The sequence below is a fragment of the Schistocerca americana genome, chromosome 6 (assembly GCF_021461395.2).
Source record: "Schistocerca americana isolate TAMUIC-IGC-003095 chromosome 6, iqSchAmer2.1, whole genome shotgun sequence".
NCBI lineage: Eukaryota > Metazoa > Arthropoda > Insecta > Orthoptera > Acrididae > Schistocerca > Schistocerca americana.
Window position 1 is genome coordinate 525417294 of NC_060124.1, and position 26556 is coordinate 525443849.

At 41.2% G+C, this 26556-nt stretch overlaps 1 protein-coding gene across 1 annotated transcript in view; it reads left to right on the forward strand.

The window, feature by feature from the left end:
* Positions 1–26556, forward strand: part of LOC124619654 (coiled-coil domain-containing protein 170) — a 451315-nt gene that overhangs the window by 234884 nt on the left and 189875 nt on the right. The window contains exon 5 of the mRNA XM_047146186.1: positions 9249–9419. Within this exon, the coding sequence (XP_047002142.1) occupies positions 9249–9419 (171 nt within the window). The remainder of the gene's footprint in view (positions 1–9248; positions 9420–26556) is intronic.

Consider the following 26556-nt stretch of genomic DNA (forward strand, 5'->3'; position numbering starts at 1 on the left):
CACAAGTACTCTGCTACCCGATTAGCTGCTTTCTTAGTGTAGTGCACCCATGATCTATCTACAAGAGTCCTATAATTATTTGAGCTGTAGCGCAGGTTCACGAATCTGCAGCCAAGGCTATCACAGAATCGACGGAGTCTTCGTTTGAGACCCTCCTCTCGTCTCCAGACCAATGGACCCTTTTCAGTTCTGGGAACGATGCCACGAATTGCAAGCTCTGCTCGCGTCCTGCGCGCGAGGCCAGCAGCCTTTGTCACCTCCGCCAGGCGCCTGTATGAACTGAGGATCGCTTCAGATCCCAAGCGACAGCCGTTGTTGGTGCTGACGTGGTCCACATCTTGCAGACGACTGCACCCTGCAAGCTCGATAGTCGCAGTCAAGGCCTCCTCCACATCTCAGATGAGGCCGCCTGGCAGATACACACATTACACATTCAAACTAGAGCTATCACTAAAATTACGATATATCGACATTTTCGCCAATAAGTATCGATACATACTGACGGGACTTGTTCACACAATATATACGATACCGGCCATTAAAATTGCTACACCATGAGGAAATGCAGATGATAAACGGGTATTCATTGTTGTTGTTGTTATGGTCTTCAGTCCTGAGACTGGTTTGATGCAGCTCTCCATGCTAATGTATCCTGTGCAAGCTTCTTCATCTTCCAGTATTCATTGGACAAATATATTATACTAGAACTGACATGTGATTACATTTACACGCAGTTTGGGTGCATAGATCCTGAGGAATCAGTACCCAGAACAACCACCTTTGGCCGTAATAATGGCCTTGAAACGCCTGGGCATTGAGTCAAACAGAGCTTGGATGACGTGTACAGGTACAGCTGCCCACGCACGATACCACAGTTCATCAAGAGTAGTGACTGGCGTATTGTGACGAGCCAGTTGCTCGGCCTCCATTGACCAGACGTTTTCAATTGGTGAGAGATCTGGAGAATGTGCTGGCCAGAGCAGCAGTCGAACATTTGCTGTATCCAGAAAGGCCCGTACGGGACCTGCAACATGCGGTCGTGCATTATCCTGCTGAAATGTAGGGTTTCGCAGGGATCGAATGAAGGGTAGAGCCACGGGTCGAAACACATCTAAAATGTAACGTCCACTGTTCAAAGTGCCGTCAGTGCGAACAAGAGGTGAGCGAGACGTGTAAGCAATGTCACTCCATACCATCACGCCAGATGATACGCCAGTATAGCGATGACGAATACACGCTTCCAATGTGCGTTCACCGCGATGTCGCCAAACACGGATGCGACCATCATGATGCTGTAAACAGAACCTGGATTCATCCGAAAAAATAACGTTTTGCCATTCGTGCACCCAGGTTCGTCGTTGAGTACACCATCGCTGGCGCTCCTGTCTGTGATGCAGCGTCAAGGGTAACCGCAGCCGTGGTCTCCGAGCTGATAGTCCATGCTGCTGCAAACGTCGTCGAAATGTTCGTGCAGATGGTTGTTGTCTTGCAAACGTCCCCATCTGCTGACTCAGGGATCGAGACGTGGCTGCACGATCCGTTACAGCCATGCGGATAAGATGCCTGTCATCTCGACTGCTCGTGATACGAGGCCGTTGGGATCCAGCGCGGCGTACCGTATTACCCTCCTGAACCTATATTCTGCTAACAGTCATTGGATCTCGACCAACGCGAGCAGCAATGTCGCGATACGATAAACCGCAATCGCGATAGGCTACAATCCGACCTTTATCAAAGTCGGAAACGTGATGGTACACATTTATCCTCCTTTACACGAGGCATCGCAACAACGTTACACCAGGCAACGCCGGTCAACTGCTGTTTGTGTATGAGAAATCTGTTGGAAACTTTTCTCATGTCAGCACGTTGTAGGAGTCGCCACCGGCGCCAACCTTGTGTGAATGCTCTGAAAAGCTAATCATTTGCATATCACAGCATCTTCTTGCTGTCGGTTAAATTTCGCGTCTGTAGCACTTCATCTTCATGGTGTATCAATTTTAATGACCATTAGTGTAGATGTCCAATCGGCAGTATCGAGTGCCGTTATTTTTACATTATATTATATTTTTTTGCAGTTTTCGGGCTGGCCGCTGTGGCCGAGCGTTTCTAGGCGCTTGAGCCCGGAACCGTGCGCAGCTGCTACGGTCACAGGTTCGAATCCTGCCTCGGGCATGGTTGTGTGTGATGTCCTTAGGTTAGTTAGGGGACTGATGACCTCAGAAGTTTAGTCCCATAGTGCTTAGAGCCATTCGAACCATTTTGAAATTTTCGGTAAATATATGAAATTGTCCTTTTGAAGCTGTTGCGGGACATTACTTTCACTGCGTGAAGGAGTCTTACTACTTTTTGGTCTCTCATGACATCCAATCTTTCTGTTTGACGGTGTGAAGCAAGTACAGGTGACACGAAGAAGTAGTCCGTTTGCACTGGAGATTGGAGGTGTGAATGGAATAATAAGATTTTCGATTTGAAGAAACAACACGCAAATTGGGTTAAACAACAATATTTAACCCAAGTATTGTGCTTTTCCTTCGCATCGGCATTCTTCAAAAACAGTTGCTGAAAACGATGACCATAATCAAAATGAAAGACTGGGTTTTTGCAGTGGGCGGAGATTTAAGAGGGGATGTGCTGGCGTAAGAGGTGCTGGGCGTTAACAACAGAAACCACACGTGTAGCTTCACCTCACAATTTTGACGTACAACTGCTAGGTCGCTGGCGTTTGCAAAAACGGAAAAAAAGAAAACAGCGAAAGCGGCATGAAGTGTTCCAGTTAAATCCGATATGTGACAATACTGAACGACGGATCCATCGGACACCTTTCATTGTGCCACTTACATGCAGCTACCATTGTTAGAAAAGTGGATATCGCCAAGTGTGACCATGCGACATTTTGCTTTCAAATCTTGCTCTAAGGTGGATAAGCAGGCAGTTGATGTTCAGAATATCTAATAATAACTCAATACTTAAATATACAGATCTAAAGTCGGAATATAGTTAAAATTTGCAGCCGATATTTTAGTAGGCCTGGACGTAGATACTATTGTTGTTTTTATATCGATCTTTCTCTCGATGTATCGAGGGCCGTTATGATACATTTTTAAAAATCGATATAACGGATTCCCACGTTTTTCAAATCATCAACAGTCCTAGTTCAAACACATCTTGCTATAAGGCGCTAGTGCTAGTGGTGTACAAGTCTCCTTACGCCACGTTTCAGCAGAGATCATATTAACTTCTTTCTGCCTACTTAGCTGGGTGGTAACGAGCTTTCCGCCCGTGCAGCGGACCCGGGTTCGATTCCTGGCCGGGTTGGAGATTTTCTCCGCTTGTGGACTAGGTATTGTATTGTCCTCGTCATCATTCCAGCCTCCTCATAATTCCATCATCATCATCGGCACGGCAAGTCATCCAATGCGGCTCCGACTGAAATAAGACTTGCTCTTGTCGGCCGAACTCGAATGGGATAATGATGATGATGATTTGGTTTGTGGGGCTCTCAAATGCACGGCTATCAGCGCCCGTACAAATTCCCAACTCAGTCCAATCTCGTCACTTTCATGAATGATAATGAAATGATGGGGACAACACAAACACCCAGTCATCTCGAGGCAGGTGAAAATCCCTGACGCCGCCGGGAATCGAACCCGAGACCCCGTAGCTCGGGAAGCGAGAACGCGACCGCGAGGTCACGAGCTACGGACCCCGAATGGGACCTCCCGGCCAACAATGCTATACGATCTTTCATTTTATCTTATATTCTGAAAAGAGCAGAGCTGTAAATCAGAACTGGGAAAAACCATGTACGTAAACTGGTGAGGGGACAAATAAAGTAAACGTTTTAAAACTTCTTATGCTGCCTGGACTGCAGGATAGCCTCGAATATTTTATTGTGCTGCAGGATGGCCCATTCAGTTATCAACTGACTACATTTATTCTCGTAAGTTACTAAATAAGAGATGGCTACTTCGTCGGCGAATGGAATATTTCGGCATGTTGCGTGACTGGTCTGTCACAACTTGTACTGACTGTTCGGATGTCAACTGAGTGCACGAAGCTCAGGTAGTGCTGTAACATTGCATCTGATTGCGACGAGGCCGTGTGTGCCTAAATTCTGAGACATTCCAGCTCTGACGTCATACTGACACTGGGCTTTGCTCACGCCACCGTTTCAAGCGCGCTCTGCAAGCGCTTCGATTTGAAGGAAGCAACCGCCGCCGGAACTAGCAACCAAGAACAACAGATTGACAAGATTATTTGTCGACTCTCGCGGACTTCAAAAACGGACGGACAGAACACGGTGCAAAATATCACTCTGGTAAACCACACCATATAACCATATACAGACAATAAACTGAAAAAATATATTTTAAGACCTGTGTCTACTGGGTACCCTAACGTTTTAATTTCGTATGGGCGCTCCAACTGCGAAGATTGGAGATGCAAAAATTAAAAGACCGATAACTTTAGTTAATAGAAAGATGATCAGAAATTTGTAGATATCGATGATTTCAGAAAAACAGTCGGGACTAGTGCAGCAGGGGATACAACCCGTCGGCTTTGAACAATGACGTCACAAGTCGCCAGAGAGCATGTATTACAGAGATGAAAGAGCTGAGGAGAATGTTGAGAAACAAAGGAATGCGAGAGAGATAAACATTGATCTTGTCAAAAGCATAAGTGTTTTTTGACTTTTTTAAAAAAAAAATCTCACGAGATAGAATAAACTGATCCTACTTTATTAAGCAATATCTTGTCAAAAGCCGAGAAGCGATTGTTCTTAATGTTCTAGCTCCCTTCAGTACGTAATAAGTGTTTTTTGACTTAAAAAAAAATCTCAGGAGATAGAATAAACTGATTCTACTTTATTAAGCAGCTCCCTTCAGTACCTAATAAGTGTTTTTTGGCTTTAAAAAAAAAATCTCACGAGATAGAATAAACTGATCCTACTTTATTAAGCAATAGTGTTTTTTTTTTGGCTTTTTAAAAAAAAATTTCACGAGATAGAATAAACTGATCCTACTTTATGAAGCAATAGTGTTTTTTTGGCTTTAAAAAAAAAATCTCACGAGATAGAATAAACTGATCCTACTTTATTAAGCAATATCTTGTCAAAAGCCGAGAAGCGATTCTTCTAGTGTTGTAGCTGCCTTCAGTAGCTGATAAGTGTTTTTTGGCTTTTTAAAAAAAAAATCTCACGAGATAGACTAAACTGATCCTACTTTATTAAGCAATCAGTAAAAAAAACGAAATTGAAACATAACAGCAAAAGCTTATTAGAACACAGAACTGCTTTATTATCTATGCCTCGAAGTGAAGACATTAAGATCTATGACTAAGGAATGACGTCATTGTTCAAAGCCGACGGGTTGTATCCCCTGCTGCACTAGACCCAAACAGTCGATGTCTGCTACATTATTTGGATTTTTCCAATTGCTTAAGAGATGTAGATGGAAAACGTATTCGAATTATTTGACCTGCGCATTCTGGCTCTGTGTTTTAAAAAATACTGCAAACACAATGTTCTTTCGTGTTAGATGGTCTGACTGAAGGTAATTATAAGTTCACGAATATTAATGTAACTAACGGAAGGCATCAGTTAGATTCTGACAAAGAATATTTCTATTCTAGTTATCACACTCACGAAGTACTGTTAAATTTGCTTTTGGAATGATGTATTCTAAATAGAGAAAATAGGTAGAAACAAAATTCTGTAGATATGACCGACGATACTGTGAAATGCATTGAATTGCAGCTCTATCTTTTCTCAACATTATTCCAAAACTTTGAACATATATCGACTGACGCTTGTCGTTGGTTTTTCATTAGAACTGAGAAAGAAATTTAGAATAAGAACACTAATTACTGACGAGCAACGCAACCTGAGAAAAGATTAGCATTTACACTCTGGTAATTATCAGCTGGAAACATTTACGTTAGTAATTGTTTTGCGTTTCAATAGGTGCTATGTCTGAGACCCTTTCTGATGTCTGAAACACTTTAAGGACTCTGTCAAAAGTACGGATACATATGGCAATGTCATTTTTATTCTTAATGAAATGTGAAGTACACCCACGACTTAACATAATCTTCGTCATAGTCTATAAAAGGGCAGAGAGCGTGGTTCTGAGTAAACTATTTTTCTAATTTATCATAAAAAAGGTCTCTTACCTAGCAATCATACATCAGCCGTGTAATTACAGCTACCAGGGAGAACGATCAAGTCTTTCGTAATAGATATACAGTGTGTATCAGAAAGAATCATCCGATTTGACACGTCTATACTTTTGAAAATGATAAACATATACAACGAATTTTGTTTTTTGATGAATGGGAAATTAAAAAAGTTTTTTCATACCTTTTCATAGGTGTTCAACATGCCCCTTTGAGATGCATGGCATATGTCAATGCGGTATTCAAATTGCTTCCACACTGCAGAGAGCATGTCTTGAGTTACAGCTTCCACAGCTACTGTTATGCGATCTCTCCGTTAATTCATTGTTGTTGGTAACGGAGGCACATAAACAGAGTGTTCTATAAACCACCACAAAAAATTATCACATACAGTCAGGTCCGCTGACCTTGGAGGCCAGTAATATAAGGCTGAAATATTTGGTCCAGTGCGACCGATCCATCGTTCAGTAATCCATTTATTTAAAAATTCCCACACTTCCAGACGCCAGTGTGGCTGTGCCCCAGCTGTTGGTAAATGAAATCGTTCGAATTAGTCTCCAACTGTGGGAAATGAAATTTCTCAAGCATATCGAGAAATACGCTTCCTGTAACAGTGTTCTCCGCAAAGAAAAATGGACCGTACACCTTTTCACATGAAACTCCACAAAACACAGTAAATTTTGGAGAGTCCCCCTCATGTTGTATATAACTCGGGGTCGGCCCGGCGATTTGCCTTTACACAAACAACCTGTTTCCCGGAATCGTTCATGCATCGTTTAATGCTCTGTGTTGTAGGAGGATTCACATCATACTTAGTACGAAAGTCACGCTGAGCAATTATTACTGACCCGCACTGCACAAAACGTAGAACACAAAACGGTTTCTGTTGTCCCGCCATCACTTTTTTACCAGAACTGAAGTCGGCACACACTGCTGCTACCTAGCGGGAATCATGTAAAACTCAAGAGTTTGTTCTTGCCAACAATACGTTGTTCACGCGCACATCTCAAAGAACATAATAGTTATGATTTTTTTTTTAAATCGGATGATTCTTTTTGATTCACCCTGCAGATTCGCACTTGATTACTTTAAAGGAAATCTAATCTGCTTTCCCTTTTCAATAAAAAGAAATACAAAGCTGGTGGTTATTTACTCTGTTCCCGCATGATACAAGCATCTATTATTATCGTCTTTCTCACGTCGCCAGTCTGGCCTTTGAACGCTTCCGACAGTTTTCTGTTAGCCATATTCTTTTTCCTTCAGCATTTGTCCTGTGTATCTTTTGGATCCCAGAGGTACTTATACCTAAAATCTTGCACCACTCCATCACTCACGCAGCTCATGTCAACAACAGAAGTAGACGAGGTAGCAGACTTAAGCTTTCTGTACTGCTAGCGTCGAAGTGGAGAGGACGCCAACTTCCTATGGTGGTTCGCCGAAAGACCGACAACCAGAGGAGCACGACCGAATGTTAACGGAACACGACCGACTGCAGTTCGCTGGCGCTCGCCTACCGTAACCAGAACGAATGGTCGTTCCCGATGTTCGTTCACTTGTACACTACTGGGCATTAAAATTGCGACACCAAGAAGGAATGCACATGATAAACGGGTATTCATTGCACAAATATATTATACTAGAACTGACATGTGATTACATTTTCACGCAATTTGGGTGCATAGACCCTAGGAAATCAGTACCCAGAACAACCACCTCTGGCCGTAATAATGGCCTTGATACGCCTGGGCATTGAGTCAAACAGAGCTTGGATGACGTGCACAGGTACAGCTACCCATGCAGGTTCAACACGATACCACAGTTCATCAAGAGTAGTGACTGGGCTATTGTGACCAGCCAGTTGCTCGGCCACCATTGACCAGACGTTTTCAATTGGTGAGAGATCTGGAGAATGTGCTGGCCAGGGCAGCAGTCGATCATTTTCTGTATCCAGAAAGGCCCGTACGGGACCCGCAACTTGCGGTCGTGCATTATCCTGCTGAAATGTAGGGTTTCACAGGGATCGAATAAAGGGTAGAGCCACGGGTCGTAACACATCTGAAATGTAGCGTCCACTGTTCAAATTGCCGTCAATGCGAACAAGAGGTGACCGAGACGTGTAACCAATGGCAACCCGTACCATCATGCCGGGTGATACGCCAGTATGGAGATGACGAATACACGCTTCCAATGTGCGTTCACCGCGATGTCGCCAAACACGGATGCGACCATCATGATGCTTTAAACAGAACCTGGATTCATTCGAAAAAATAACGTTTTGCGATTCGTGCACCCAGGTTCGTCGTTGAGTACACCATCGCAGGCGCTCCTGTCCGTGATGCAGTGTCAAAGGTAACCGCAGTCATGGTCTGCGAGCTGATAGTCCATGCTGCTGCAAACGCCGCCGAACTGTTCGTGCAAATGGTTGTTGTCTTGCAAACGGCCCCATCTGTTGACTGAGGGATCGAGACATGGCTGCACCATCCGTTATAGCCATGCGGATAAGATGCCTGTCATCTCGACTGCTAGTGATACGAGGCCGTTGGGATCCAGCACGGCGTTCCGTATTACTCTCCTGATCTCACCGATTTCATATTCTGCTAACTCATTGGATCTCGACCAATGCGAGCAGCAATGTCGCGATACGATAAACCGCTATCGCGATAGGCCACAATCCGACCTTTATCAAAGTCGGAAACGTGATGGTGCGCATTTCTCCTCCTTACACGAGGCATCACAAAAACGTTTCACCAGGCAACGCCGGTTAACTGCTGTTTGTGTATGAGAAATCTGTTGGAAACTTTTCTCATGTCAGCACGTTGTAGGAGTCGCCACCGGCGCCAACCGTGTGTGAATGCTCTGAAAAGCTAATCATTTGCATATCACAGAATCTTCTTCTTGCCGGTTAAATTTGGCGTCTGTAGCACGTCATCTTCGTGGTGTAGCAATTTTAATGGCCAGTAGTGTATTCCCTCCAGCGTAAGCCAAGTTCAAGAGACACACACTCCATGTCCAGTAGTAAAGGAATACGTAGGTGACGCCACAATTGAGCACTGTGTGCGCGTCCCATGTTGCAGGTGCGCATGCTGGAACTGGAGTGCCACTCGGAGGAGAGCATGAAGGAGTCGCACCGCAAGGCGATGCAGGACCTGTTGCGGAGGCTGTCGGCGGCGCTGGGCATCGACTACTCGGACACTGCGCCCTCCTCGCCAGACAGCCTCATCCACAAGGCAGCCGAGCTGGTGCAGGTACTGCTCTGACTCTGCTCACTGTATAGCAAGGTCGCCACCGCACGTATCCGCAAGAGGAGGGGTCCTGGACTCTGGCGTTCAGATCTTTTATTCCTCACAGAACTCACGAGCATTTTTGGAAATAACTGTCTGCGAAGCTGTTAAACCGCTCATTTAGCATTGCCGACTGCAATAGGGTACATTGATTTTTTCTTTACGTTCTTTCCTATTTTTATTTCATCCCCCTCGCCCCAAGGATTGGGGTTGGGGAGGGGGGAGAAAGGAGATTTAGAAGATAAGAGGCTGATTTATTGGTTCATTAAAACGTTTACACAGATGAATGAAGTGATTAGTTCATGTAGACAGGAAGGGGTAGAGGTACAATGAGATTTGTAGGATTTTGATTGGAGTATCCAATGGTTTTATTTGTATGTATGTTTGGTTGAGAGATTTTGGAGGGCGTTGAGGTAAGAAATTCCGATCCAAGCCTAAAGATGTGGGTAGAAGGTGTGGTGACGACGGGAGCACTGAAAAGGAGGAGGCTCTGTCAGATCGGTTACGATGGATGTATGTTGTTGTTGTGGTCTTCAGTCCTGAGACTGGTTTGATGCAGCTCTCCCTGCTGCTCTATCCTGTGCAAGCTTCTTCATGTCCCAGTACTTACTACAACCTACATCCTTCTCAATCTGCTTAATGTATTCATCTCTTGGTCTCCAATTTTTACTCTCCACGCTGCCCTCCAATGCTAAATTTGTGATCCCTTGACGCCTCAGAACATGTCCTACCAACCGATCCCTTCTTCTAGTCAAGTTGTGCCACAAACTCCTCTTCTCTCCAATTCTATTCAATACCTCCTCATTAGTTATGTGATCTACCCATCTAATCTTCAGCATCCTTCTGTAGCACCACATTTCGAAAGCTTCTATTCTCTTCTTGTCCAAAATATTTATCGTCCATGTTTCACTTCCATACATGGCTACACTCCACGCAAATACTTTCAGAAACGACTTCCTGACACTTAAAGCTATACTCGACGTTAACAAATTTCTCTTCAAACGCTTTCCTTGTCATTGCCAGTCTACATTTTATATCCTCTCTACTTCGACCATCATCAGTTATATTGCTCTCCAAATAGCTCATTTACTAATTTAAGTGTCTCATTTCCTAATCTAATTCCCTCAGCATCACCCGACTTAATTCGACTACATTCCATTATCCTCGTTTTGCTTTTGTTGATGTTCATCTTATACCCTTCTTTCAAGACACTGTCCATTCCATTCAACTGCTTTTCCAAGTCCTTTGCTGTCTCTGACAGAATTACAATGTCATCGACGAACCTCAAAGTTTTTATTCCTTCTCCCTGGATTTTAATACCTACTCCGAATTTTTCTTTTGTTTCCTTTACTGCTTGCTCAATATACAGATTGAATAACATCGGAGAGAGGCTACAACCCTGCCTCACTCCCTACCCAACCACTGCTTCCCTTTCATGCCCCTCGACTCTTATAACTGCCATCAGGTTTCTGTAAAAATTGTAAATAGCCTTTCGCTCCCTGTATTTTACCCCTGCCACCTTTAGAAATTGAAAGAGAGTATTCCAGTCAATATTGTCAAAAGCTTTCTCTAAATCAACAAATGCTAGTAACGTAGGTTTGACTTTCCTTAATCTTTCTTCTGAGATAAGTCGTAAGGTCAGTACTGCCTCACCTGGATATATATGAGGGCGGATTTAATGGTCGAGTAAGGGGAGATGATTAAAGTTCTGTTGGGAGGGGATATGGAGAAAATATAGATGAAGTGCTGAGGGAATGTGATGATATAGGCACGGCCGAGAACCAGGATCGGTGAGTAGGAGGGGGGGGGGGGGGGCGAAGCAGAAATCCACGAAACTACATTTGCATAGCAGAGGATTAGGAATTTATAGGTGTGAAAGAGTGTGGAAGGGTGTAAAGGGAGTAGCTCTACCTAACTTCTCTCTGTCTATATAGGTCTCGAAAGGCACAACAGTGCCGACCAACCGCCGTGCCTTAGCCGATAGGCGTCACTTGATGTGGTTACGGAGATGCAGGTGGTCAGCACACCGCTCTCCAGGCCGTCGTCAATTTTCGTGACGGGAACCGCTACTTCTCAGTCAAGTAGCTCCTCAGTTGTGGCCTCACAAGGGCTGAGTGTTCCCCGTTCGCAAAGATCGCTCGGGAGAAAGGAAGGTGACCCATCTAAGCGCTAGCCAATCCCGACAGCGCTGAACTTCGGTTATCTGATGGGAACCGCTGTTACCATTCCGGCAAGGCTGTTGGCACAGAATGACTTATGTTTGTTGAAATAACTCACTGGAAAACAGCCAGGTAACGTCCTCTGTAACTGCCGATATTTCGACACATGGAACTCCATCATTTTTCAAGGCACAAACGAAAGGAAAAATCGCCGTGTAGGGTAGCATAAACCCTAGGTCGCCAGGGTTACGTCAACCAGAAATCAACAGATGGCATAGGTAAGAAGACAATACATACCCTGAGCAACTAGCGCCATCACACAGCTGGCCTCTGTGGCCGAGCGGTTCTAGGCGCTTCAGTCCGGAACCGCGCTACTGCTACGGTCGCAGGTTCGAATCCTGACTCGGGCATGGATGTGTGTGATGTCCTTAAGGTTAGTTAGATTTAAGTAGTTCTAAGTTCTAGGTGACTGATGACCTCAGCTGTTAAGTTCCACAGTACTCAGAGCCATTTGAGCCATCACACAACCAAAGATGTCCAGTGTCAGACGTTGCAATGAATTCAAAGAAGAGGTTTGAGTGCTGCAAGGAGCAAAACTTCTGTGCTCTTGGGCAATGAACTGTACAGCAAACATTCTCACCCTGCCCTTTATGACAATTTTTAGACTACTCTACAACAAGCTGTATTTACGAGAGTGTGAAGAACACATGCGGGCACTTAACATAGGGACTGTACACTTCTGACTGTGAAGGATGGTGGAGGTTCTGTAATGCTTTGGATTATTATGTTATGGTTTTCAGTGGCTCTTATATTTTGGGTTCTCGTATTATTTTGAAGAAAATTCCGGACATTTTCAAAATATTGCCCAAAAAATTCAGGAGAGTGTCGGGATACAGTCCGCAATTATTTCTACGTCGCTTCCTCTTAAAGTCCTTATAGAGTTCCAGAAATAGGGTACTTCCAACACCCGGCACAAATTAAACATGGCTGTAGAATACTTTCCCAGCAGCTTTCCCCAATTTCAAAAAGGATGCCTTCATTCCCTCCCTGCTGCATAACTTAATCACAACAGTACCTTATCAAACATCTGACGGAAAATAGATTGAATACCTGTCAATGCTTACTGAGACTACATTCGCTTCTACAAGGCAAAGCAATTGTAGTAGAATTTGAAAAACGTGGCCTTCCAATATGGTAGGTGTGTTCCTTCATCTACGCTTATCTACGGACTCAAATGCATTGCTCACAGAGAATATGCAGAATTTTTTGCACTAGAACAGAGATAAAAAGGTTGTCAAGACACAATTTTTTTTTCAGTGGGTAACTATCAAACATTTGAGGCACAATAACTTTTGTGTTCTTCCATTCAAATTAAGTTCTGACAGCACGAAACAGGTATACAAAAATGGAAATTTTAGAATTTTGTCTCTCTTATGTAACGTTCTGAAGGTGTATTTATAACTATGGCGCACTATTCCAGGAGTGCTGAGGACATTTTACAGTATGCACTATGACTGTCCAAGGATTACAGAAGATAATGTGCGCACACAGTTAACATAGCGCACGGTCACCTCAGCCGTCCAAAACAACACACATGCTAATTTTGCAGCTAACTATTTTTTATGTACAGATATGAGAGATTTGCTACCAGATTTGATTAAGGGAAAATGTCATGGACACACAGTGCATAATCGTATGAGACATACTACAGTTTAATCGTATGAGACATACTACAGTTTTTTTATAGAAAGTAATTTTGAAAGTTTATGCTCATGAGACAGGCAAAATACCCTCAAACTTCAAAAAGAATACAATAATTCCAATTCCAAAGAAAGCAGGAATTATCAGTTTAATAAGCCACAGCTGCAAAATACTAACACGAATTCTTTACAGGCGAATGGAAATGCTGGTAGAAGCCGACCTCGGGGAAGATCAGTTTCGATTCCGTAGAAATATTGGAACACGTGAGGCAATACTGACCTTACGACTTAACTTAGAAGAAATATTCAGGAAAGGCAAACCCACGTTTCTAGCATTTGTAGACTTATAGAAAGCTTTTGACAATATTGACTGGAATACTCTCTTTCGAATTCTGAAGGTGGCAGGGGTAAAATACAGGGAACGAATGGCTATTTATAATTTTTACACAAACCAGAAGGCAGTTATAGGAGTCGAAGTGCATGAAAGAGAAGCAATGGTTGAGAAGAGAGTGAGAGAGGGTTGTAGTCTATCCCCGGTGTTATTCAATCTGTACATAAACAGTATAGGAAACCAAAGAGAAATCTGGAGTAGGAATTAAAATCCAGGAAGAAGAAATAGAAAGTTTGAGGTTTGCCGATGACATTGTAATTCTGTCGGAGACAGCAAAGGACTTGGAAGAACAGTTGAACGGAATTGACACTGTCTTGAAAGGAGCTATAAGTTGAGCATCAACAAAAGCAAAACGAGCATAATGGAATATAGTCGAATTAAATCAGGTGATGCTGAGGGAATCAGATTAGGAAATGAGACACTTAAAGTAGTAGATGAGTTTTGCTATTTGGACAGCAAAATAACTACAGATGGTCGAAGTAGAGAGGATATAAAATGTAGACTGGCAATGGCAAGGAAAGCGTTTCTGAAGAAGAGAAATTTGCTAACATCGAGTATAGATGTGTCAGGAAACTTTTTCTGAAAGTATTTGTTTGCAGTGCAGCCATGTATTGTGAAACATGGACGATAAACAGTTTAGAGAAGAAGAGGAGCTTTCAAACTGTGATGCTACATAAGAATGCTGAAGATTAGATGGGTAGATCACATAACTAATGAGGAGGTGCCGGCTGCTGTGGGAGAGCGGTTCTAGGCGCTTCAGTCTGGAACCGCGCGACCGCTATGGTAGCAGGTTCGAATCCTGCCTCGGGCATGGATGTGTGTGATGTCCTTAGGTTAGTTAGGTTTAAGTAGTTCTAAGTTATAGGGGACTGATGACATGAGTTGTTAAGTCCCATGGTGCTCAGAGCCATCTGAACCATTTTTTAATGAGGAGGTGCTGAATAGAATTGGTGAGAAATGTAATCTGTGGCACAACTTGACTATAAGAAGGGATCGGTTGGTAGGACACGTCATGAGGCATCAAGGGATCACCAATTTAGTACTGGAATGAAGCTTGGAGGGTAAAATTCGTAGAGGGAGACCAAGAGATGAACACACGAAGCAGATTCAGAAGGATGTAGGTTGCAGTAGATACTCAGAGGTGAAGAGGCTTGCACAGGATAGAGTAGCTTGGAGAGCTGCATCAAATCAATCTTTGGACGGAAGACCACAGCAAGAACAGCAACATGTTCATTTTTCCCACTCGTCTGTAAAAAGAAAACCAATGAAAAAATTGTAGATTCACAGAATTGATATTTTCGTGTACTGAAATTCTATGTGGAAACAACGTGGCTCTCTCTTTTATCCTACATATTATTTTTAAACTGGAAAGCGACCTCCAGTTATTTTGTAAGCTTAGGAGAAGACTGTCCAATGATTTTGCAAAAGTTATCGATGCTTAACACTGACAATGACTTGATAAATTTCTTTTCACTTTTGTAGCCGTTTTTTTAAATATTTTTAATAAAACACTAAAATGCCTTACAGGCAACTGAACAACAATTTTTGATGCGTATTATATCATGGATAATCTTAAATATGGAGTGACAAAAAGAAAGCGTGTCTCTCTTCTTTGGATATGAATCTGGCAAAAATATTAAATTATTGTCTTCACCTCAGCTGACTAGCAAAATTGAAAGAAATTTTTCATCATCTATTGCAAGTCTTTGGAGTACCTAAGTAATGAGTTTGATTTTATTGATAATCGTTTCAGCGTCATCCGAGGAACAGATAGCGTAATGACACAGCTACCAGAGCGCCATTTGTGCCAACTTTTTAATAGGAAATGCTCACAGCCAGAAGGCTCAGTATGGTGCAAACGTGTGAAGCCATAGAGATGCACTTTTGCTTCCTACAACCATCTGAGAGACTCTGAATCGTGGCCTTCCGAGAGGCGGGGTGGTCCTTTCTGAGAATTGCCACACAAGTTGAACGTGCTGCGCCAGTTGTGTAACGATACTGGTATCAGAGGTCACGTGAACTTCTCACGTGAACATGCCCTCAGACGCAGCACAGACGCCCGCCAGGATCGACGTATTGTAGCGGCAACAGTGGCAGATCGCACAGCTATCACAGCACAGATAAGAGGTGCTGCGAACTGGTTATTAGCAGTGAGACTACGGTTACGGTCACCTGTTAGCCGGGAGTGTCTCCCGACAGTACGCACTTGGCTGTTTTGACGTTTGGCTGCCGGAAGTCACGTGACTGTCCCTTCAGTAAACACTTTGCTGCGAGGACGGTTTTCATGCAGTGCAGTTGCATCAGTATGGAGATCACTGAGTTGCACACGTGAATACTGAAGGAATTAGTTAAGCATGAAGTAATTTCCATCTTTTGATTTAGTCCTTCATGTTCAATAAACAGAATAGTGTAAAATTTCCGCAGTAGGCCCATACTGAAATTTACGTAATTGATATATGTGCGTACAGATTCGCCGAAATATTCTGCCGATTAGTGTCAGGTTTTTTTTCCCTTTTCTTTCTGTGGATCTTAGTTGTTATAACGAAATGTGCGTAAAATATGGAAAATAAATGTGGTTAAAAGGTTAACACAAGGCTATACTGCTCATAAGTCTGCTACCTCGGTTTATTTCGCATTCACATGTAGGGGGACGAAACCGGGGAATATGAAGTATTTTTAATATTTTGGACGACGAAAAGCGGCTTTTAAGTAGCCATAGTATAGTTCCAGCCCTGTTGAAAACCTGCATAAGGAATGCTGTACGGTGAAAAAAGATCATGGCTAGACTTGAACAGAGTCATAATTTGTACAACTCTAGAAAACGTCTTTAGCTTCCAGCAAAAAAAAAAGGGGTGAAAATCTTGAAAGTGTTTACCCTGATCTTAGATATAATGTAATGGATAATGCTACATGGCCCAAAAATATTATGATGTATCGTTTTTTTTATTCCATAGTGTCGCCAATATTCCTGTGAAATAATCTTTTCTGTGACAAACAGAAAGAAGAATTAAGTGTAAACGGGTCACATAGTGCTCAGAAAGTTACTCCCATAATGCCTGTATCTTAGAACTAAACTTAATGTGTTATCACTTTTTATAGAAGTGAAGCCAATTTTACTGTGTATGTAAACATTGGTTATCAGCACAAGAAGCAGGGTAGTATAACTGAATTGAATGCGTAAATTCAATAAGTGCATGGTGCAGAACACCTGCTTCCTTCGGTGATGTATCTAAATATACCAACAGAAAATCTAGTGTTAAAGAAATTGATTTAAAAAGCTACTGTGTGGACCTAGATTTTGAGTTGGCTGCTTCGGACTTATTAAATCTTATTATAATAATTGTTGTCTAGTATACCATTCTCCAGATGGCAACTTTGAAAATTTTCTCATCTAAATAGAATCTTGGCTGTGCTATTTTATGCACTTGAAATCAGAAATAGCACTGGGTGTTCATTTCAATGTAAGCTTTTGCAAGGAGAGTTCTAAGGAGGAAAATTTATGAATCTATTAACAATTTATGGACTATTTGTAGCATGTCATTTACCAACCAGAGGTGATGCCTGCCTTGACACTGTTATCCCAAATCTAAATACATGGGACTATGAGATGACTTTAGTTGACCCAATGACGTCTGCCAACAGAGCACTAGTCATGGGACTTTATACAAAGAGAACTAATAATCAACCAGCTGTTTCCTAGCATTCTAATTATGTATTCACAAGAAGGATCATTAACAAGGAAACATTAAACTCTTTTCAAACAGCGCTAACTGCAGTAGACTCACAGGTGGGATTACAAGAAATGGCTGTAATTAATGCATTTAAAGAGTTATTTCAGACCATCAAAACCAAATTTGATTATAGCTATCCACAGAAGACCAAAAAATGTCGCAACACAGGCAAACTCTGTGTGTGGTAAAGTATTTTGTCATAACAGACATGACATTTAAGCACTTTTGAGAATTTCAGCCAGTTTTCTTTTACATAGAAACTAAGACTTGCTGTAGCGTGACACTAAATCCTTGATTTTTGTGCTCAAACACAGTAGTAAAATCATGACAAATTCCATTACTTTCTTTGTTGTCTTTTGTTAACTCAAATCCTTTACCAAACACTGATACAGACCAATTATAATGTTTCATTGTGCAATTCAGTTTTATTTACACAATTAGATATCACTGAATTATAGAATACAGTTTGAATGAGCCAAGATGGTGGGACAGCATTATTTTAGTATACCATGATTAACAAAACTCAAAAAATGCACAAGTAAATTTAAATTTTTATTCACCTTCAACTACATGGAATCTCTCTCTCTTTCTCTCTCTCTCACACACACACAAATTGACATAATGTACAAGACCACCTTTATGTGCATTAACAATATTAGGAAAAGGATAGTTTGCTATTCGCTGTAAAGGTGACATGTTGAGTTGCAAACAGGCACAATGTAAAGACTGTTACACATTTAGCTTTTGGCCAAAGACTTCTTCAGAAAAGAAAACACAAAAAGATTTACACATGCAAGCACACTCCCTGCACACATCTTCACTATCTGCAGTGGGAGATATTGGTCATGTGTGCTTGCTAGTGTTAATCTGTTTGTGTTTTGTTTTCTGGAGAAGGCTTTGGCCAAAAACTAAATGTGTAACAGTCTTTACATTGTGCCTGTCTGCAACTCAACATGTCACCTTTACAGTGAGTGGCAAACTATTTTTTTCCTAATATTGTTGATATTCCAACCTGGAGTTTACTTTTTTTTAAAACACTTAATCACCTCTCACAAAATCCTTCTCTGCTTTGTGGAAAAAAATCTAGCCTGAGATTCAATCTTGGCATTCACATTTACTGTGTTTTCTTCTGAGAAAGAAAAATCTTTATTAATATTACCAATGATCTTCTTCAGATCCTTCAATACTTTGGCCTTAGTCTCCTGTCCACACTGTGTTCCTTTGCTGAGTGCAACTATAGTTTCACAGTGAGACATCACATCCTGTTCAAATGTGTCAGCAGATTTTTCTGAATTGCCAGAAAGCAATGCTGACACATATTCATTGTCTGCACTAGAGGGCAAGGAACACTGTTCACTCTCCTGGACAGCACCAGACAATGATTTGGCACATGCATGTATACGCTTACATATGTTAAAATTTAAAATGTTGTCTAAACAGCTGCATTTATACGAATGTACACATATGTTGCAGGTGTTGCACTTAAGTGAACATTTTCTTTCGCATATCAGTTCTGAATTTTTTACAACAACATACACTTCACAACCAGTGGAAGAAAGCACTTCCCACAACCCTTCACCCCTGCATAAAATCATCCCATTTGTTATAGCTGAGCTATCGTTGTGGCTTGCTTTCACTCTTGACGCCCTAGAGCACTGTTTACGTTTTGAGAGCTTCACTAAGCCCTCATATACTTTGTCTCTCACTAAACATAACAAAGCATTTAATGACTTATCCAGCCTCCTGCACTTTTTCCCTTCTAGATAACTGTATTTAATAACTTTATGTAGGGACTCCAAGTAATTGTTTGTATTAATGCCCAATCGGTCCCTAAAACAATACGCCCACTTTTCCACTCGCTGGCAGTACATCTTAAGAAAGTACCTGCCAAATTCTGCAGTATCCGGATCATTCAATAAGTCTTCCACCACTTTCTCCAGACTACAACTAAAAACATCTATATCCAGTTCAGTCTGAAGTCGCTTTAGTGAACTAAACACTGCTGATTTTTTCTCACTACCCCCAGAAATTCTCCTTAAATTCTGAGACCAGTTCCGTTGTATATGCCAAGAACACAGCAACTGGTTTGGCACAGGTCCCATTACTGCTGACCATGCATTATAAAATGCTGGTGCATCGTCAGATATAAACACATTGGTCTTTACAGTGCCCACCCTTTCTCTCACACATTTGAAATAAAAAGACAGTAAGCACATGTCTCCCCTATTTGAAAAACAAAATGCAACTGGCATTCCAGCACCATATCTATCAACAACGACAATAGCAAAAAGTTGAAAATCGTATGCAGTCATGCCATGAGTGCCATCCACACATATTTTATCTTCTCCATACTTTAGAAGTTGTTCGGCCTGAAAGTCTGTCATTATAATAAGAATGAAATCTTCATCTTGAAAATTAGGATCCACTTGTTTTTGCTGCTTGAAATACAGTACTGGGTTGTCACTTTGTCTCTTCATTTCTTCAACCCACAATTTCACACTCACTGCATCATTTTCATGCTTCTTCGTTGCATAACCAATATCAAAATCCCTTTTTATATTATGGAAATCTTTTTTCTCAAGTAGATGGATTCTCTCCACACTTGCAGCGATTGGTGCACTTCGGACATCTTGTAAGACTCGTCCAACAGGAACACCCTGTGACAGCCGTCCTGAAAAAAGAAAAAAAAAAACGGAAATAAAAATGAAGCACATTGATAGACCCCACGTCTGTTCACACAAATAAATTTGATAATTTCATGTTTCATGTACATAAGTGTAACATAATCCATTTTACCTGCCAACTCTGCCCTCTCGTTCCCATGCAGAAATGTTCTTCCAACATCTTGGGTGTGTCCCATATGTTTTGGAAAAAATTTTAAGCAGCATTTGTCCTCTGTTATTGTCACTTGCATGTTGGATGGACAAGTACTGCCTATTTTATTCGTGCCCGTACTTTTGACACACCTGGCACCTGTTCCTTTAGAACTGAAACTGAAAGAGCGATGGCAGTGGTAATATCGAACACGTTTTTCTAGTCGCTCCTGCTCCGAACAATTCATTACATAACGAACATGGTTTACTTTTTCGTAAGAAATTTTCCACTCTTCCACACATGGATATCAAGTTCATGAACTTTCCTCATATGGGCGTAGAGGTTCTTTCGCATTTTAAACTCTGAACTGCATTCCTCACACTTATAGAGCGTTTCTTGGGAATCACTCATGTTTGCTAAAACAAACTAAACAATAACGAGAAACAATAACAAAACGGAACAGCAGCAACGAAATAACAAGAAGCAGCAACAAACAGCGAAAGCAGTTAAATGGAGCACAAGGCACACATCAACATTCAACATGAATGGCGTCTTCGAACAGGATGCCTCGTCACGTGAAACCAACTTCCGGTCAGTAAACGTCAAAACAGCCAAGTGCGTACTGTCGGGAGACACTCCCCCTGTAGCCCGTCTTCCATTCACACCGCAGCATCGATGTGCATGGCTTGACTGGTGCTGTCACATCCTCACTTGGAATGGCGGTCCATGGTCTGCAGTGATGAAAGTAGACTCTTCCTGCACGCGAGTGGTGGTAGTTTGCGCGTGCAATGTAGACCTGGTGAGCGATGTCTTGTAGAGAATACTCGTCCAAGAGCTACTGGCCCCTTCCCAGGCATTATGGCCTAGGGTGCAATAAGCTTCAACTCTCGTTCACCTTTGGTGTTTCTGGAGGGGACACTGAACGGCGCTCAGTACCTGCATAATGGTGTTAGACCTGTCCTTTCGCCATTCTTACAACAGGAAGGTGATGTGTTGTTTCAGCAGGATAATGTACGCCCACACACTACCCGCAAAGCTCAACGTGTTCTGAAAGACATGCACCAACTTCCGTAGTCAGCACGATCTCTGGACTTGTCTCCAATTGAGTATGTGTGAGATGCGATGGGACAAGAAGTGACTTGTGCGACTCGTCAACCAACGATTCTCACAGAACTACGTGAACAGATCGAGCAGGAGTAGAATAACATATCTCAGTACAGTATTCTCCATCTGTACCATCGACTGTGTGGGGCGGCGGGTGGATTAATAGTTAATGTTCCTATTATTTATTTACTGCTGTTGTTTGCCGTTCTCAACACTGGCTCTCTAACTACAATATTGGCAACCAAAAAGTGATTAGCAAAACGTGAAGCCTGTAATTAGAATTCCTAGTGCCCACTTCACCTGAGAAATACATTTATAGCTACAGCTTATAGCTCTGAGGAATTAGGAGATTGTCTGGGATTCATAATCAAAAACCATTCTCTCTAAAATATTCACTATATTCTGAAAGTCACACACCAAAAAGAATCCACACAATCTAACTACCAGTGCAGTTCAGAGTCTAATGCGCTGATGCAACTATACCTTTTCAAATTAAATGTTTAAGTGAATGCTCGCCATAATTTGATGATAATGTTCATTAAACGCCACGCTAATAATGGCAGAAAGTCTGTCCTGCAGCGGCACGTGAAAATACGACATGCGCAAACTAAAGATAGATCAGTAACGTCATCTTAAAATTAACACTTCACTCGAAAACGATTTCATGGTTACGCATATCCCGAGTAACTTATTACTGCATCTGAGGCTGTTTATATCAACGATACCGACGCGACGCGACTCCCGGCACAGGTGGTGCGCTAATCAGTGTCTGGAGAGAACTGGGGCCTTCCTTCTTGCACAGCGTTCTTACATATAAAGCCGCGGTGCGGACGGCTAAGGGAACGCCTGATCAAATCTGGTCTCCCGACTAGCCGCTGGGCTAGTAATGCACCACTTTAAGTTATCGAATAAGTCATTGCTTCCTTTGCTGATGGCCGATGAAGCTCTCAATTTAAATGTGCAATCAGCACACAAGTAAGTAATCATAATAAAAGTCTGACGTGGTTAAGTCAAATATTTTTGGCGAGAGAATTAATTTAATTACACTACACGCAGTAGACGAACTCTGAACTTGCTCTTTGGAGATACGCTATCGCTATAGTTTTATAGTTATTCAGTAGAAACTTCTCACATCTTTATGATTATAGCGGATCTCCCTTATATTTAAATTTAAACATCCTAGCTTTATTTATTCGCCTGCTTAATCCATCTTGCTTCCTTAATTTCTAAGACAAAAACCAGAAAATCATGAATTTCAACTAAAATTTTAATTTGTGTGATCCAGAATACTGTTTCTCCTAAATTATTATGCAAAAGGAATCTAAATATAAATTTTTAAGTTTCTTGCTCTTTTTCGAAAATGGTTAGAGTTATTGAGCTGATATTCAACACATATTGATTTAGTATGACTCCTGACATGCTAGAAACATTTCAGGTTATTTACTTCATTTTTAAAGTATTGCGCAACATTTATGACTTATGACGTCAGAGGTAGTTACAGCGGACTGGCTAACACACAATGGAAAGACTGATGTGAATTTTATAAGGCGTGAGTAGGCTGCTTCCCTACAACTAGATGCCACAGCAGGCGCCTGCGTTGCTCCCATGGAGGCTACACTACATACTATTATGGGTGTTTCAGCATGGATCGATAACTGTTACCACAGAACCAGTGGCGATACTCGTCTGTACACGTAATCATTTCATGTACTCCATGTGCACTATTCCAACAATAAATCTTGAGTGAACTGGAATCCTCTAAAAGGGCGCACAAACTTTTTCTGTTTTGTTTTTGCATTGTATATATGCTTCTAAAGGTTTTGCAGAATTATCCACTGCTCAAGAAAGTCAGCAAATAATTCTTAAGGCAAATGCTGATTTCTCAAATTTGCATATTAATTTCATTTGTATTGGCGATAGCCTTGCCGCAGTGGATACACCGGTTCCAGTGAGATCACACGCTGTCGGGTGTGGTCGGCACTTGGATGGGTGACCATCCAGGCCGCCATGCACTGTTGCCATTTTTCGGGGTGCACTCAGCCTCGTGATGCCAATTGAGGAGCTACTCGACTAAATAGTAGCGGCTTTGGTCAAGAATACCATCTTACGACCGGGAGAGCGGTGTGCTGACCTCACACCCTTCCTATCGGCATCCTCCACCGAGGATGACACGGCGGTCGGATGGTCCCGGTTGGCCACTCGAGACCTGACGACAGAGTACTTTTGTTTCATTTCTATTGTCTGCCACCTCAGCATTCACAGAGAGATTTTTTTTTATGTGATGACTGGTGTGTGATGGGTCAAAAGAATAAAAATGAATTTGATAAAAAAATTAATTATTTAGCTTAACTTGAATATAGACTGCAAAGATGCTACAATTATTTCTTAAATATAACTGAAAGCAACAAATATGTTATTTAAACAAAATGCTTACGCAGAATAAATTCTATGGTCAAAACAGACGACTCATATCGAATATTCTTCTGCACCACCTTTTTTTTACGTAATCACTGTTCACAAGGACGGTGCTTGAGGAAGACTGAGGCTGTCCGAACAGTTTACATCACAGTTCATGAAATCTCGTGTTTTGTTCAATCTTTTGATCGGCCTGCGAGCCAATGACTGTTGTTGGTACTATGATAACACCTGGTTTTTAAAAATAAAAAGAACTATGAAATCTGGACTGAAATGTCTTCTAGGGTGTGGGTCAGGTGTAACAGTGGCAACTAATAAATAAATAAAAGATTGCAATCATGATTTTTGCCCAATTATCGAGTTTGCACTCGTTCTGGGATCCAGTGGCGTCTGATGGTACTATCTCCAAGATGTGCCTTGCCGCTATAATTAATGCTTGAGATAAAAATTACAGTCACTTCATTATGATGTATTTTGTTTATTTGGTATTTAATTCTTCATTAATTTTCCTGACTGTTTCATCTGAATATTTATTTTATTTATTTAGCTAGTCCCTCTATCCCACATGTATAAAATGTATACAAGGATATCGGACATGGTTAAGTCTTTACAGCATAAAATACAGTTTGTATTGCATTCCTAAGGCACAAGATATTTAAGTAATTTAGCAAAGAATCATATATACAATATACGTTAGACATAACATGCTAAGTCCAATATTCATAATGCATATTTATTTTTGTTGGATGGTTTCTAGGTACTCTCTCAGACTGTAAAAGCAATGATCAGTTAAATATGCCTTTCGTTCAGCCTTCAACTACTGAGTTTACTTACTGATTTAATATGGTTAGGCAGATTAGTGTAAATTTTTATCCCAATATGTAGAGTTGTTTTTGGCACAATGATGTTCTCTTCTTTATATGAAGATCAGACTTTTGTCTTGTATTGTATGCATGTATATCTTCATTTTTAATGAGATACCTGGGTATCTATGAATATACTGTTTTATGAAGACTGACGTTTCATAGATAAAAATGCCAGGAAGAGGAAGAATTGACTTTTTTTTTAATATGGGTCTGCATGATTTCCTATTTTTAAACCCTTCAATAATTCTTAATATTCTCTTTTGCATCCTGATAAGTTTAATATTTGTTACTGCATTGCCCCAGAAGATTGTGCCATATTTAATTACAGAATACACATTGGAGTAACATACATTTAACAGCCTGGCTTTGCTGCTACAACTTTTTAAGATCCTCATCTTGTAGCATGTTTTGCTTAGTTTTCTTTGTAGATATTCGATGTGTACCTCCCATTTTGTGTTGTTCTGGAGCCAGAGACCCAGAAATTTAATGCTGTCAACACTTTCAAGAACTTTGTTCCTTAGTTCTATTTGTATATCTGGGTGGTACCTTCCTTTTAGGTTGTAGAAGTTCACTGCTACTGTCTTTTCTTTGTTTATAATTAGCTTGTTACAGCTGAACCACTGTTCTATGCTGTTCATTGATTGGATAGCAGAGTCTTTTAGCTTTTCTTCTGTTTTCCCACTAATAAGGAAGCTTGTACCATCTGCAAATTGGAGGGTAATTTGGCAATACTTATATAAGGTCATTGACATAGAGGAGAAACAGAGTGGGTCCTGATCCTTGAGGGATGCTGTATTTCACATTTTCATATCCTGAATAGTAGTAGTTGATTTTGTTAAGGCCAGCATATTGTACTTCAACCACCTGTTTTCGTCCACATAGGTACGTCCTGAGCCATTTATTGGATATACCTCTAATTCCTAATTGGTCAAGCTTCTGCAGGAGGGCATTATGGTCAATGATGTCGAAAGCTTTCGATAAATCAAGATATATGCCTGTCACAAACTCATTCTCATCCAGTTTAGCATAAATTTCATTAAGAAAGTCAAATATTGCACTCTCAGTTGAATAGCCTTTCCTGAAATCATACTGTGAGGGAGAGAGAATTCTATGTTTGTTTAGGAAATCAGACAATCCCTTATTAAAAAAAATTCTAATTTTTTTGAAAATACAGACAGCAGGGCTATTGGCCTATAATTTCAAACGCCTTCTGGATTTCCTTTTTTGAATAGTGGTTCCAGTTTTGCTATTTTTAAGCATGAGGGGAAGGTTCCTGATGCCAGTAAGCTGTTGCACAAGTGTGTCAAGTGTTCAGCTAAGACAAGACAGCTATTTTTTATGATCACATCTGGTATTCCGTCAGTTCCACATGAGTACCCTGTTTTCAAGGTTTTTATAACTGATAAAATTTCTTCTCTATTTGTGGGTGAAAGGAACAATGATGTAGACACATTTCTTATCCTATTGGATTATGGAGGTGATATTTCGTTGTGTTCTTCCAGTTCACTAACTAACTGTTCACTTATGACTGCGAAATACTTGTTGAAAGTTTCCGTAACTTTTGTTGTCCAAGAAATCATTCATCCTTCATAACATAAGTTTATATTTTTATAGTATTTGGTTTCATTTGGTGTTTGATTTTTGATAACTTCCCATATATCTTTAGATTTGTTTTTTTGAATTTTCAATATATTTGTCATTTGCCATTGTTTTAGCTTTCCTTACGACATTTTTCAGGATCCTTTTGTAATGCTTCAGGTATAATTGAAATTCATAAGGCATGTTATCAGTCTTTGCTATATTGTGTAATCTTCTCTTCTCTGTGCAAGAGATTCTAATACCTGTTGTAATCCATTTGTTCTTTTTGAGGTTACGTTGGCATATTTTTTTTTAATGGAAATGCAGCTCCAAAGTAGGACAT